We start from the raw sequence: 16,266 nt of genomic DNA on the forward strand, positions 1-16,266 counted from the left end.
ATCACTAAAAAGCTGACACTCATCTTAGTTCATCGCAATCTCACAAAGTTCTGTTATAATCAATGAAGCTGACTGTACATTGAATGTCCTATTTACATAACTGTTTGTTATAATGAGAGGATTTGAGAGTATGCAGAACTCAGAATCCACTCAAAATGCTGGAGTTTTTGTTCAGTGCTAACTTAAATACCTCTGATTGGCCATTGCGTTCAACAGATCTGGTTCAGCAGATGTGGTTGTTATTGGCTACATTGCTCAACGCTGCAAAAACATGTTGTAAATAGAAACCTCTGACGTTCTCCAGAGTGCAAACACAGATGGATCACGTACTGGATTGTTTGCCAAATATGTTATGTTTTAAATATGCTATTATTACGGAGAAAACTGATCCTACACCAGCAGTTATGGGCAGTTTTTCTCTCTAAAAGCCATTAGAAGCAGCAGCAGGCAGTGGTTTGAGTGAGAAAATTCTACGCTAGTCTTAGGTCCATGGCCAGGGGAAGGCTAAGCCTTGTCCAACCTTACACACGGTCCACCTATGTCTATAAGTCACAAAAGCATCTGCTAAATGCATTATATATATATATATATATATATATATATATATATATATATATATATATATATATATATATATATATATATATATATAAACTGTTGTGGCCAGAATTATTAGTCCCCTTCATAAATATGATCAAAGATGACTCTAAAAATAAATCTCATTGTTTATCCTTTTGATCTTTAATTTATAAAATTAGCAAAAACATAACCTTTCATTGAAGGAAAATAATTGAAAGTGGGGGGGAAATAACATTATGAAATAAATGTTTTTCTCCAAAACACGTTGCCCACAATTATTAGCACCCTTTTATTCAATACTTTTTGCAACCTCCTTTTGCCAAGAGAACAGCTCTGAGTCTTCTTCTATAATGCCTGATGAGTTTGGAGAACACTCGAGAAGAGATCAGAGACAATTCCTTCATACAGAATCTCTCCAGATCCTTCAGATTCCACCTCCTTGTTGCTGCTTCTTCTCTTCAGTTCACTCCACTAATTTTCTTTAGGGTTCAGGTCAGGGGACTGGGATGACCATGGCAGAAGCTTCATTTTGTGCTCAGTGACATACTTTTGTGCTGGTTTTGATGTTTGTTTTGGATCATTGTCCCGACGGATGATCCAACCACAGCCCATTATAAGATTTCTAGCAGAAGTGGTCAGGTTTTGATTTTTTATCTGTTGGTATTTGATAGAATCCATGATACGATATATCTGAACAAGTTGTCCAGGACCTCCAGCACAAAAATAGGCCCACAACATTAAAGATCCAGCAGTATATTTAACCGTGGGCATGGGGCACTTTTTATCCATGTGTGCACCAAAACCATCTGGTGGGTTTGCTGCCAAGAAGCTCTTGTTTTAGTTTCATCTGACTATAGAAGCTCGTCCCGTTTGAAGTTCCAGTCTTGTCTGACAACTGAATATGCTGGAGATTGTTTCTGGATGAGAGCAGAGGATTTTTCTTGAAACCCTCCCGAACAACTTGTGGGGATGTAGGTGCTTTTGATCATTTTTTTTAGGCTTTCTGAGATTCAAGACTCAACTAATCTCTGCAATTCTCCAGCTGTGATCCTTGGAGAGTCTTTGGCCACTTATACATTCCTCCTCACTGCACATTAGGTAGATTTAGACACATGTCCTCTTTCAGTTAGATTTGTAACATCTTTAGTTGATTGGAATTTCTCAATTATTGCCCTGATAGTGGAAATGGGGATTTTCAATGTTTTAGGTATTTTCTTACAGCCACTTTCTATTTTGTGAAGCTCGACAATCATTTGCTACACATCAGAACTATATTCTTTGTTTTTTCTCATTGTGATGAATGATTACAGGAATTTGGCCTTTGCGTTTCCTCATGTTTATATTCCTGTGGAACAGGAAGTCATGGCTGGACAATTTCATGTTCATGATCACCCCGGTGAGCAAAAAAAAAATTAAATATGAATGGGAATATACTTCAGAGATATTTTACTCATAAAAAATTCTAGGGGTGCCAATAATTGTGGGCAATGTGTTTTGGAGAAAAACATTTATTTCTTAATGTTATTTCCCCCCCATGTTCAATTCTTTTCCTTCAATGAAAGGTTAGATTTTAGCTAATTTTATGAATTAAAGATCAAAAGGATAAACAATGCAGATTTATTTTTAGAGTCATCTTTGATCATATTTATGAAGGGGGCTAATAATTCTGGCCACAACTGTGTATATATATATATATATATATATATATATAAACAACAGTCATATGATTTGGAAAAATATGATGATAGTTTTGGGTGAACTATTTTTGTAATTAAATCAAATGCATGCAAGCTTTTTCACCCCTAAACCACATAAAAATGTTAATTCTGTGTGTTAAAGCCTGCGTGAGTGTGTTTGCTCCAAAAATATCAAATAGAAACAGTACATGTTTGGACCTAATTTCAGAGGTGGGTTGTTTAGCAGCAAAATCCTCATAAGAGACATCCGAGGGTGGCATTTCTTGCGAATAAAAGGCCAAAAATAAAAGATGACATTTCTCGGCTCTGTTCGTGTGTGTGCTAGGAAATGCCACCAGGCTCTACTGTCATTTGAAGGACATTTACATTAGATCCAGCAAAGTGAAATGCCAGAGTCAAGTGTCTGCGGAGACTTGACTCTAACTTAAGAGCAAATAATATTAAAAACAGGCTCCTTTACATTTTCCTTGAACAGCAACTGTGTAAATGCCACAAGAAGAGGGAACTGGAACAGCAGCACTGGTTAGAGATATGTGAATATATACTGGCAAGGTTAAAAGAGGTTAACTTGTTCAACATCCAAAATATAATGATAGAGAAAGGGAGTAGAGGAGATGTTCCTGCTTTTGTTCTGTTGCACAACTTTTCCAGTCATTTTCCACATTCCATTTTCCTTCCCCATGTGAAATAAAATTATTTTATTAGGTTAAAATTATTTCATGTGTAATGCATAGTGCTGCTCACGTGAACAGCGTTGGCCAATACAGAGTAGAAGAGGACACTTGTTTTTGTTTTTTTAGTTTGTTTTTTCACACAAAAAGTATTCTCATGGCTTCGTAACATTAAGGTTGAACCAACGTTGACGTTGACACGTCTTTACTACTTCTCTGGACCTTGAATGTGGTCATTTTGTTGCTTTCTATGGGAGATTAAAAAAAAATCTCTTGGATTTCATCAAAAATATCTTAATTTGTGTTCCGAAGATGAATGAAGGTCTTATCCGTTTGGAACGACACGAGGGTGAGTAATTAATGACAGAAATTTCACTTTTGGGTGAACTAACCCTTTAACATAGTGGCTAAGTTCATGGCCCCAGGTCAGTTTAAAATGATGTGAACAATTTTTATTTAACGAATCCCTACATCAGAGAATGTTAAACTATTCGTGACTTTCGGTTGCATAATGCAACGCCTCTTCCACAAACCCTTGTGTATTTCCCTTTACGCCCTTGCAACATTAGAAATGAAAGCATTTGCAGCGCTCTCTGACGCAGTGGAAACTCTGGTGCGCCCAAAGACTTATAAACAAAGACTGTGATGCGGCAGGTTGTGAGCAGGTTACGTAATAACAGCCAGTTACATCTTAGTTGGCCTCTGAAGTCAGTTTAATCACAGGCCAGATCTGAAGGAGGTCCGCAGATCCCCCGGGCGACCACCTGCTCCAGCAGCATTCTGGTGGAGACGGGATATGAGTGGCACCTTAGGCTGCTCTTTATTCCTCTCCATCAGAGGAGCTTTTAAGAACTTTTGTTCATGGCTCCATAAAGCAGCTTTGTGACTGCAAATACCGGAGGGTCTCTTTTCCTCCAACTCTCTTTTTCCTGTATACTTTTCGGACTTTTTCCCTCATTTCTTCTCTTCTTTACTCTGCCGTTTCAGGCTCTTCTTCTTAATTTACTGACTAAGGTAAAGAGAGAAAAGAGAGAGAGAGAGTAACTAGGCCAAGCACAGAGTGACCTAAGGACAAGAGAAGGCGATGCTATGCTTAAATTGGCATCCAGTGGAAGCTCTTTTTGTCATTTTATGTTAATTTGGATTGTCTCAAGCCTGATAATTTTCCATAAACATCAAAGAGTAATATTTCATTCTTATGGGGGAATTATTTATAATTATTTCTTCGGTTTTAAACTTCAACGGATTTAGAAATAAAACAAAAATGCGTTAATCAGAAAGTCTATTATTAGACAGTTCGACAGCTGGGATATAAAAGCTGATGTCTACATTTATTGCCAGTTATAAAATGCATAGCTAAACAGTCTTCGATGGCTGTATTTCAAGTTGTTTAAATGGGTCACTTTCCACTTACAATATCAGATAAAGTTTATTTTTTACAACCATTTTCTATTATTTCACCATTAAAAGTTAACAGGTCGTTTTTTTATGCTGTGTCTTTAAGACATCTACGCAGACGGCCTCTTTACGTGATGTGAGTATTGACGTTTTGCTGCGTTTTTACTCGGGAGCTGCGTGTTTGCTGTCAAGTCTAATATGGTTTGCACCGCCCCAGGCTGCCTTCAGTAAAAGCCTCTTTGCAATAGTCTTCACTAGATTGTGACAGGTTCACAAACAAATCGGCACTGGAATGTGCCACGCAAACTGGTGATAATTGTGATGATCATGGATCTTTAAAAATAAACGTTTGCTGCTCATTCTAACACTGAAATCCTTCAGAAGGATATTTAGAGTGAGAAACAGCTAGAGGTATGGACGGACTTCTAGTGTTTAGTAAAAATTATCAGAGAGTATTCATTTAGCAGAACATTTACTATACTCCAAAGCATAATCTATATCTTAATATGATATAGATCTTCTAATATTATATAGACTACTGTTCAAAAGTTTGAGGTCAGTAAGATTTTTAAAAAAATATATTATGTACTTTTAATCAGCAAGGATACATTAAATTGCTCAAAAGTGACAGTAAAGACATTTATAATGTCACAAATGATTTTATTTAAAGCTGCTGTCCGTAACTTTTTTTGTGTTCGAAATTTACAAAAATTATATAATGAGAATGTACAACATGAATCCATTTTCCAAACCATGTTATTGTCTTACCCTGACTGTGTGACTCGCCATAGACATACACGGAGAAAAGTAGCTCCGGCTACAATGTTCTTTCGCAATACGCTTGCAGTTCTGTTTATTAACTGCTTTATGAACTGCAGCTTTAAATAAATGCTGTTCTTTTGAACTTCTATTCATCAAAGAATCCTGAAAAAATGGAGCAGTTTCCATACAAAATATTAAGCAGCACAATGGTTTTCAACATTGATAATAATCATAAATGTTTCTTGAAAACCAAATCAGCATATTGGAATGATTTCTGATGGAGCATGTGACACTGTGACACTATATCAGATCATAGCACAGGTAGTATGTGAATAAGACGCAGAATTTCTGCGCTGAAATACCACTTGCTAAAGCATCGTAGTTAATTCACCCCTCAGAGTGTTTTTTGACACATTTGTCACTGTCACTTATCAAATTAGACTAAATAGGGAATAACGAACTAGCTGAATAAGAAACTAATGAGCAGTGTGCTACAGCTTGGTGAAGAAACAGGCTCTCAGAAACCCACTCCACAACTCTCCAGAGAAACAGCAAACATCTCATGTGGCGCATCAAAGAGGAGAGCTGGCGGTGTGCTGCAGAGGGCCAGACCAACAGGAGAGAAGAGGCTCTGTCTTCCCAACTAATAGACACACCAGTGTGAGAAATGGCCAAAGGATTCACTCCAAACACCAAATGAGAAAAGACTGAGGGGTAAGATGAGATAATAAGACTGCCAGAGAAAGATGGAGAGGACATGTGTACCTAAATGTTCTTACGTTTCATGATAAGCATCCAAAAGCATCCAAAAATGAGAATTCTGTCCAAGCAGAATATACATTTTTGGGTGAAGAATCACTAATGTGTGTGTGTGTGTGTGTGTGTGTGTGTGTGTGTGTGTGTGTGTGTGTGTGTATAATATTGTGTAAAACAATGTTTAAAATAAATAAGTAGTAAATTAAGTGGACTTAAAAGTTCATTTATATTATATTATATTATATTATATTATATTATATATATATTATATTATATATTATATTATATTATATTATATTATATTATATTATAAAATGGTTAGTTCCTGTCCTTGATTCTGATCTGGTCAATAGCTGTGTGTTATTCACGATAAAACAACAATTCAGTCTTTTCAATGAAAAAGTCTTCGCTACTAACTGACACACTCATAAAGACAGACTTTGCTGCCATCTAATGGCGTAATAATGTAACTTCTGTTGCTGGTCACAGTCAGGGACTATTTTTTCCGGCGGAAGAAAGGCTTTTAGGGAAAGTTTACTTCATGAAAGTTGCACTGATACATATTTTTGGCTCTAATATTTGTATTGTGTGGTAACCATTTTATAAAAGCAATAAAGTACTCGAGGCTAGTGAAAAAGACACTTTATGGAACACATTATTTTTTATATGTTGGTGACTTTTATCTCCCCCTCCTTTTCTATTTTAACTTCTGATTTAATGTAAAGCACTTTGGATCAACTATAGTTGTGTTAAATTTGTGCTATATAAATAAAATTTGACTTGACTTGACTTGATGTATCGTGAATAAGTCATGGCTGAAGGGCGTTGCAGGCAACGCAACTACTACTTATGTACTTTATTGCTTATTATATTATATTATATTATATTATATTATATTATATTATATTATATTATATTATATTATATTATATTATATATATATTATATTATATTATATTATATTATATTATATTATACTATATTATGTAAAACAATGTTGAAAATAAGTAAGTAGTACATTTAGTGGACTTAAATGTTAATTTAGTGGAAGATTAGTGATGCCTCAGTGTTCTACAGAGTGATTTAGAAGGTCTTTTATTTCTACCACAGTTAGGTTTTTAAAGAAGTTGTGTAAAGTTCTTTGCATGGATTGATTGTGTTGTTGTTTTTAATGTTTAATTGTCTAATTGTGTTGTTTGTGATGTGCAATGGTGGCAAATGAGTTTCCCCTTACGTGGATTAATAAAGTTTTCTAATCTAATTTCCATTCTAATCTTAATAAATAAACATAAATGAATAGATTGGGCGTGTATGTGTGTGTCTTACATGGAATGGTGCGCAGGTAAAGGTTGTCTCGGATCACTTGCTGCAGTTTGTGGTCAATTGATCCTTTCTGGAACTGCAGGCTAAGATAATGCCTTAAATCAGTGTTCAGCACTTTACCTGCAGAGAGAGAGAGACAGAGAAGAAAGGCAAAAGGAAATTTATAAAACCTTTCAAAAGTTATGGAAACAGAAGTAGGTAAGCTTGGCATTATAATGAAGAACTCACAGAAGAATTACGTTATTGCTCTGAGGTTGCTCTTTCAAAAGAAAAATATCAGAAGATTGCATCTAAAATGTTGACATATGGTAAGAATATAGAACTATACAATGAATATGAATAATATAGCTCTGAACATTTGATCTTAGAAGATCAATAGGTTCTCACAGAAACTATGAGCACAGTTTAAGACATTTTTGAGATCTCTTGTGAAACCTCATGAGATTTACAAAAACTAAAGGAGAAAAATCTAAAAAGCATAAGAAAAGACTTATGAAATATGTCAAATTATGGAATTATAATGAAAGCAAAAGTTCCATTTACTCTCACTACTGCCTAGGAAAACAACCGAGACATGTCATATGTGATTTTGCTAGTATGAAAAGTTCTTTTTATTAGTGCCCAATTGTTTTTCATTTTCTAGGACTAGAGTGACATCTTACTCCGCACATCCACGCACACACTCAATGTGAGAGCCAGCTGCACAAAAACACACGGCGTAAGTCTCTTATAAGCTTTGCTAACTCAGAAAAGACTTCACAAACAAGCTGACACAGTGTCGAAAGCAACTGTGAAAAGTGAAACCTAATGAAAACCCTACACACAGAACTTTTAAAAGCCTCACTTTCCCTCTTTCTGCCAAACTCTAAAGACGCAACTCTGGGAGAGTTCACAGAGAGTTGGGGAAAGTTGCTCTGCAGAGGAAGACGGAGGTTGTTTGCTGATACAGACTGAGGGTGGATGAGAAAATGGAGGGAATCAGAGAGATAGAGAGAGAGTCCAACAGCACAACTTGAGGGAGGGGAACAAATGCTATTAAAAAGGGTCATATGAGAAATCACATTTTCTTTGATCTTTTGTAAAAAAATAAAATAAAAAAAAAAGACGAAGAAGAAGAACAAGAACAAGAAGTTTGTTTTCATTTTGATATTCTTGGATTTATTATGTCAGATCTATTTATTATGTTGTTATGTTCATGGACACAAATTCTTCTGAATGATCCCAACATTAAAAAAATATGTTTATATTCATTTGGAAATTTAATTTTCCAATTTGCAATTTAGTTTTAACAGTGTCCCTGATCATTTCAGTCTGGATTTAACAGTTTGTATGACACATTTCAATGCAGATGAGTTTTTTTACTCTTTGACAATATAGTGCAGTCTTTGCAAATAGTATCAATGTCAGATTCGTGAATGGATAAGTGAACAGATTGAACTCATTCACAAAACCATTCTAAATAATCTGATTTGTAACAAGAAACAATGAAGTTAGGTGAGAGGTAGAGATGATTGTTCAGAATGATATCTGCCAATACCGATAGTTTGATTTTCTTAAGGAAAAAAATCTCTCCCAAATAATGCTGTAAACTATACAGGGAACCCTCTCATTTGGTACATTATTATAATAAAGTTTAAAATTAACAACAGAGCTATTATACACTGTAAAAAGGAATACGTTATATTTACTCCACAAAAAATTTTGGCAACAGATTACAAGCAATATTATTAATTAAATTCAACAAATAGAATTGAGTTAGAATTAATCAAATTAATTCCTTAAATATCAACCATTTAAAATTAGTAAAATTTAATAAAAAAAAAAAAAACTGAATAACAGACAGACGTCAAAGATGAATTAAGAACTCTTTATTTTTTATTGCCAACATGATAACAAGCAAAATCATTGAGAGAAAGAGAAACACAAGAATTAACAGAGGTTTAGATGTTGCTGTTTATTTTATTGAAAATATTTAGTCACTATTATTGTGATCAGTGTTTCATTCAGTTGGGCGGTTTGACTCTTTCCTTTTTATGTCAGTTTGTGGTTTTTGTAATGGTGTTTGCCAATTTTACACATTTTAAATGGCTGACTTTTAAGGAATTAATTTGGTTATTTCTAACTCAATTCTTATATGTTGAATTTAATTAATAATATTGCTTGTAATCTGTTGCCATAATTTTATTGAGTAGATAGAGTGTATTACTTTTTACTGTTTATTTTCAGATATAATAATTATACTTATATAAAAACTGAAATGTTTGCATGCAACTCAGTTGCAAGGTAGTTTTGTCTTCATGGCAAAACACATGGCAAAAAAATTTATTCAAACATACATATATTATTAATAGTAAATAACCTCCTCTCTAGTGTTTATTTATAGATAACTAACAAACTGTGAACACTGGATAACTTTTTCTGAGGTAAATGCAACATTATTGTTCACAAGGTGTTTTATTGACGTCTTTCTGTGGTTTAAACACTGATTGAGAGATTACATGATTACATTTCAGTAAGTTGTATCTTTTAACATACCTTCTGATGTTCATGCATGTTTTTTCATGACTTGTGCTTCACACTGCCTACAGCGCTACAGCGATCTGTCACGTCACATTTAATAGAATGTTTTGTGATAAAATAGACAAAATTAGAGAGGATAGACTTTGTTTCTTATCACAAGTAACAAAGTACAAATCTCTTTATTGGATGGGAGACGCGCAACAAATAATGTTTGGTGTAGGGAAAAAGCACAGACCTGGCAACCCTGGCTTGAACTACGGGTGATTCATAGGGTCAAATAGAGCCTGCTTTAACGTCGTTATTTTTTAACTGTTAATGCATTATTGTTGCGTTAACTTGCTCTAAATTCAACACGAGAGATTTTCTTCACACACGGTATGAGTTGCAGTCTGAACAAGTTTTTCTCCATCCTTTTGATTGACAGGATATATATCAATGGCTGCTATTAAACAATCAGCCGATTTTATGGGCCGATACCGATTATTGGCAGATACATCGGTGCATCTCTAGTGAGAAGTAAGTTACTTTAAATAATGACAGGATGTAAAATATTTGTTTTATTTGTATCAATATAAAAAATGATCTACTTTTTCATCACTAGCAGAAGATGTACAAACAATTGAATCTGACAGCAAATGGTCCAGTCGAGAGGTGTTAGCTACTGATTTCATATTTAAAGAGGGCATTTACACAGTATACACAGTCATATTTTAGTTTTTCATTAATATTTTACATCTCTCTGAACAAAAGAATTTGCCACTGTGGCTTTTAAGAAACACCCGCTTTGCATATGAAATCATAAACAGTACATTTCTGTGCTAACACACCAGTTTGCAGGTTTGCTGTTGTGTGAAATATAGCTTTTAATTGTATAGATAACAGCTTGCATTGCATTGCAACAAGATCACAAGACAATCCACACTGAAATGTGCCGCACAAACTGTTAAGATCAGACTTTTTGGGCTGGGGAGAAAGTTTAGAGTTTTAAAAGCTACAGTATGTTTTTATAGTTCATCAAGCTCTTTCATCTTAAAAGATAAAGGAAAATTAGATTCCTTGTGATATGAATCCATTAAAGGAACAACAGAAAAAAAAGGGATCACAAGAGAAAAAACGAAATGATAAAAAATGTATGACATGACCCCTTTAAGAAGGAAAGTGTGAATGTGTGCAGACAGATGCCACAAACCACTAAACCCCTCACCCATAATCTCCTGTCTTCACCCCTGTGCGATGCTGCCAGTTCTCATAAAGCACCATAATCTCCTCATAAACACAGCGTGACCCGTTATGTGTCATAACCTTTGGGCGGAAAGGCAGGTGTCCCCGTCAGAAGTCCTGAATTAAGCAGGATTTACCAATCATGAAAAGCTGAAATATCACATAATTCTAATTTATTTGGACAGGGATAAAACAGGAATTATCATAGTGTTGACATGAGGAGCAGATATCAGCAGCATTTTAATGGCTTGATGACTTAATGTGACTTGGAGATGGATGCAGTTTTTTTTTAAGCATGGCCATAGTAATGCTTCAACATAGCATGCTATATATACACTGCTGCTTTAGAGAAGGATGCGAATACTATGCTTCTTAAAGGTCCCGTTTTTCGTGGTTTTTTGAAGCTTTGATTGTGTTTATAGTGTGCAATATAACATGTGTTCATGTTTCGCGTGTAAAAAAACACAGTATTTTTCACATAATTTACTTATCTGTATACCGCTGTTTCCACTGTCATAAAAACGGGCTGATGACTTCCTTGTTCTATGAAGTCCCTCCTTCAGAAATACGTAACGAGTTCTGATTGTGCCAGAGGTTTCTGTGTTGTGATTCGACAGCTCTGAGCGCACCGTGCCCGGAAAGGTCACCCCTCTTACCATAACGTGGAGATGCACGCACTCAGTGTTATTGTAAACATGTCTTTAATTTTACCCTATCAATTTGAGCCGGAATCAGACCCGGTGATTGGACTGCGGGATGAAAATAACAGCGTTTCGACGACATGGCGACAAACACACTCTACAAACGCAACTCTTGTGTATTCCTGTGGGCAGAGGTTAGTCAAAAAACTGTTTTAGTGACGTCATTAAAGAAGGAAGTAGAGGGATGTAGTCCAAACTGGCCGTTCGATGTAGGCGACTTCTGTTAAATAAAATATCTCGCTTGGCATTGAACTTTGAGCATTAAAATTTTACAGATTTTATTTATACTCTAACAACAACATTACACACTAACTAAAGTTTGAAACATGGGATCACGAAGAACAGGACCTTTAAGGAGATTTGATAATGGATGTATTTTATCTAAAAGCAGCCTGGATGGGGCAGCTTCAAGATTGCAGAAAAATAAAATAAAATAAAAAAATAAAATAAAATAAAATAAAATAAAATAAAATAAAATAAAATAATACTTACAAAAATGATATAAAATATGATAAAAATACTTACAAAAATACTATATATTATATGCACAAAATAAAAAAATAAAACAATAAAAAGCTTACAAGAATAAAACACTTAGAAAAATTAAATAAGTATATAAAATAACTATACTTGTTTATGATTGTTGTTCACAAAGTAAGGTACACAAAGACAGCTCCAGAGTACTCTCGGTAAACAATATTTGTATCAGCATCTAAAATTGCTCACTTGCATTCATTGCTTCCCCATATGGTGCACCATGTGGCATTGACTATACAGGGAATAGTGAATGAGTGAACGAGTGAGTGACTTTGACACAGCACATGTGGTCAAGGAGAGCAACATGGACAAGAAACGCTTTTGAAGGGTCACACCAAGTGAATATGACCCATTATTAACGCTGCTATAGTCCACTGTCACCATCTTTGTGACCTTTATCTCACTTCCCAGATAATGAGAATACCACTTTGTTTATTTTTAATTGAATGTTAATTTAATAAAAGCCCATCTGAGCCACTATCTGAGCCAATAATCTATATTGCCACTGTCTTCAAAGGACACAAGTCAGAGAAGACAGCATATTTAATTTTGCATGAATGAAAATAAGGCTGTGTGAGTGAAAGGCAGTGTGTTTAACACATTCTACTGTTTGGTCATATCTTATTTTCACAACCGATTTTTTCCTGAGAATTTTTCAGAAAGATGTATTTTCAATGTTTTATCGATTCAGAAATCAATAACAAGGTACACAACACTGCACACACTATCTCTCACAGCCTAGTTTTCATTTGCATTGAGTAAAATACAGTGTCTACTATGAGGTTTATTTCTACTGCAATGTCAAGGCTCCATTAAGATCTAATGCACAAATCCCACATTTTTATGGGAGGGGTCCTTGATTATGATTTCACTTTTTTAACTTTAGTTAGTGTGTAATGTTGCTGTTTGAGCATAAACAACATCTGAAAAGTTACGACACTCAAAGTTCAATGCAAAGGTAGATATTTTCTTTTACAGAAATAGCTTTTTTAGGACAACAACAAACAGCTGATAGGGACTACAACAAGCTTCTTCCCGGGTTGGTGACATCACAAACCCCAAAATTCACATACACCTGAGGCCATGTTGGGCTGCTTTAGAGAAGAGGAAGAGTTGTTGTAGTAGAGTGTTGTTGCCATGCCGTCATTTTACACCAGACTGCTTCACAAACGAGGGTCGATTCAACGCTGGATTTGCACAAAAGATTAACATGACGACACATGCTAGTCAATTAGGTGAATCAACTCCACAGCAACTACATAAATTTATCCACTAATCATTCAGAAACATCCAGTTTCATTATAAAAGTTGTAACTTTTTCCTGAGTCTCTCCATCAGTGTCTGACTCCGGTTTGATTAATGTAAGGCTGAACACCGTTACTGACAATCCTCATTTTGGTTGCGTGAGATTTTCCAGTTTTGTTGTTGTTGAGCAACGGAAGCATGAGCTGTTAAAGCTCCACCCTCTTCTTCAAAGCAGGACAGGAGCAGCAGCTCATTTGCATTTAAAGGGACACACAAAAACGGTGTGTTTTTGCTCACACCCAAATAGGGGCTATTTTGACAAGCTATAATAAATGATCTATGGGGTATTTTGAGCTGAAACTTCACAGACACATTTTGAGGACACTAGAGACTTACATCTTGTGAAAGGAGCATTATAGGTCCCCTTTAATAATAAATTCACTTAAATAATTATAAAAACATTATAAAATTACAAAAGTGGTCTCAGACTTAGACTCAGACTCTATTTTTGAGTTTATACACATGCAAATGCACAGTGAAATTTGTATTAAATCTGTACTAAACATCTAATTGGTTCTAATTTGTGGCTCTAAGTAGTACTCAGCTAACATCCTGGGGTCAAAAAGAACCTCAAGAAGTGGACTTTTACTGTCTCTTTAGTACTCTCTCTTCCTGGCCTCAACAGGACAAAGGTCTGGACTCTCTTCATCATTTTCAGCTTAAGTTCTTGGATTCTGAGTTCTGAGGCAGAGCCGTCTGAGGCTATAAGACAGATGCTCTGTATTGCTCTCTCTCTCCCTTTGCTTTGCCCACCTTCATCTTCCGCCAATAAAATGAGGTAATAATATAATAATCCTGTCAAGGGAAGACAGAGAATTTGTTAGGGGGAGGACCAGAGGTTTTTGAGAACATTATCACTATGCCACTCTCTTTATTTCCCATTTTCATCTGTCAATATCTTTGGTCATTTCTCATCTCCCTTGCTTTTTTCTCATAACCCTTTTAAAGTTGACATTTTTCCCTTTAGTTTTCTCCTTTTGCTTATCTCAGTCCTTCTCTATTTCCTTTTATACGTGTCAGAAATGGCAGAGCAGTTTCATAATCCGCTCCAGATTCCCTCCAGTCACAGTGCTCACAAACCATGGCAAGGACATACACACACACACACACACACACACACAAAATCAAACAAATACATAACAAACAGAAGGCACAGGGGATTCTATTTCTTTGTTCTTGGTTTTACCATGAGGTAAGAAATCTCCATTTACTACCGTTGTTGCTAATGGTGGTCGTTAAGGGTGTTGCACAGATCTGTTCAGTGAAGCGGTCATAGCTGTAAATAAAACACAGCTAATGATCAAGCAACATTAAGGGCCGAAACTATCCGTTTTAGAATATTCAGCATAGCGTCATGCATGCTTCTTGCATAGAATACTGCAAATACTTTTAAATTGCATTCTGAAACATTTTGTAATATAACAATGCATGAAAATTGAGCACATGTAGCTATTAAAAATATTAAAATTCAATAAGATAAGTACAATAATTATTTTAATGTTATAGAAAATCAAAAAATCAAAAATCAATCAAAATAATTTTAATTTCGACATCACATTTTTATAATGTAAAGTAAAAATAGATTCTTTTGAGATTTGCTAAAGACACTTTACCAATGTCAAGGTGTAAAAATTGTTTTAGGTTTAAAGAAATTAACATCATGTGAAACTAATTAAATATCCTATATTGCCTGAGGCAATAATAATAATATAAAAACGTGCGTATGCCTACTAGAAGAGCTTGTGCTCACGTGCTTGCGTACATGAATACAAAATAAATAATATTAATAAAAAGACATGCTTCATCTGCCAAAAATGTCTGACTCATGTATACATACACTAGACCACCAATTAAAATATAGCATAGGCAAAAAAAATACTGTATGAACAGCCCCTTCAAAGAGATCCTAAATTAATTCTTTACGATTTTGCTATAGTAACAATAAATTTTGGTTACCATGGTAAGTTTTTATAAAGGCCATCCTACAGCCTTTTTGCCCCCTCAGACGGCGCATTTATCTAATTGGTTAAACTTCTATATACTGTACTGTTCAGGAGCAGATGGCACTTCCGCCTGATTTGGCTTGTTTGCCACCGACAGCTCAAATAAGGGCTCGTTTTCTCAGCTGTGCTCCGATTCCCCATTGATTCTCTATACAGCACTGCTGAGGAGGAGGCCTGTTACACATGCATCTATTAGACGTCACTGATTATGTGACTCAAATTAACCGTTTTTAGCTCTAAAATATTCCTGCAGATGTCTCCTGAAGCACTCAAAGGTGACGGCACTTCTGAAGCCAAAACTGCGGTTCACAATCATTACAGGAACGACAGAGTTGAAAAACAGCTGGCTGCAGAACGGATTGAAAACAAGAATTTGAGGACAGCAGCAAGACAGCTGAATCACTATTTCTTGATCGCTCTCCCGACCTCTTCGAGACTGTGTACCCGGAAGAGACCCCAGATAAAGCCTCAGCCTGATGACAGATCTGAGCCATTACGACAATCGCTAAGACAGCCACATGAACACAGCGCGCAGTTATTCTTGAAAGCAGTGTGGTATTTTTTCATGAGAATGTGAAAGCTCGGTCTGTCACAACATTGAGGCGAGGGAGTTATGATTTCTGCCTAATGGCACTATGACCAAAAAGCTGTTACTGACGAAGAGAACAAAGCTAATCAGAACAGAAAAACAGATGATGAGAAAGTGAGTATAGAACAGAAAATAATTCAAAGCTGACAAAACAAAATTCAGTGTTGATTCTCAATTTGTGAACAAACTCAGGTCTTACTCTTT

General features: G+C 35.4%; 1 protein-coding gene across 2 annotated transcripts in view; it reads right to left on the minus strand.

The window, feature by feature from the left end:
• LOC125273511 (membrane-associated guanylate kinase, WW and PDZ domain-containing protein 3) overlaps positions 1 to 16,266 on the minus strand; it is a 124,450-nt gene that overhangs the window by 39,020 nt on the left and 69,164 nt on the right. For both annotated transcript variants that reach the window (XM_048198958.1, XM_048198957.1), the window contains exon 2: positions 7,190 to 7,306. In XM_048198958.1, coding sequence (XP_048054915.1) covers positions 7,190 to 7,306 — 117 coding nt within the window. The remainder of the gene's footprint in view (positions 1 to 7,189; positions 7,307 to 16,266) is intronic.

Source organism: Megalobrama amblycephala, linkage group LG8, assembly GCF_018812025.1.
Source record: "Megalobrama amblycephala isolate DHTTF-2021 linkage group LG8, ASM1881202v1, whole genome shotgun sequence".
Taxonomy (NCBI): domain Eukaryota; kingdom Metazoa; phylum Chordata; class Actinopteri; order Cypriniformes; family Xenocyprididae; genus Megalobrama; species Megalobrama amblycephala.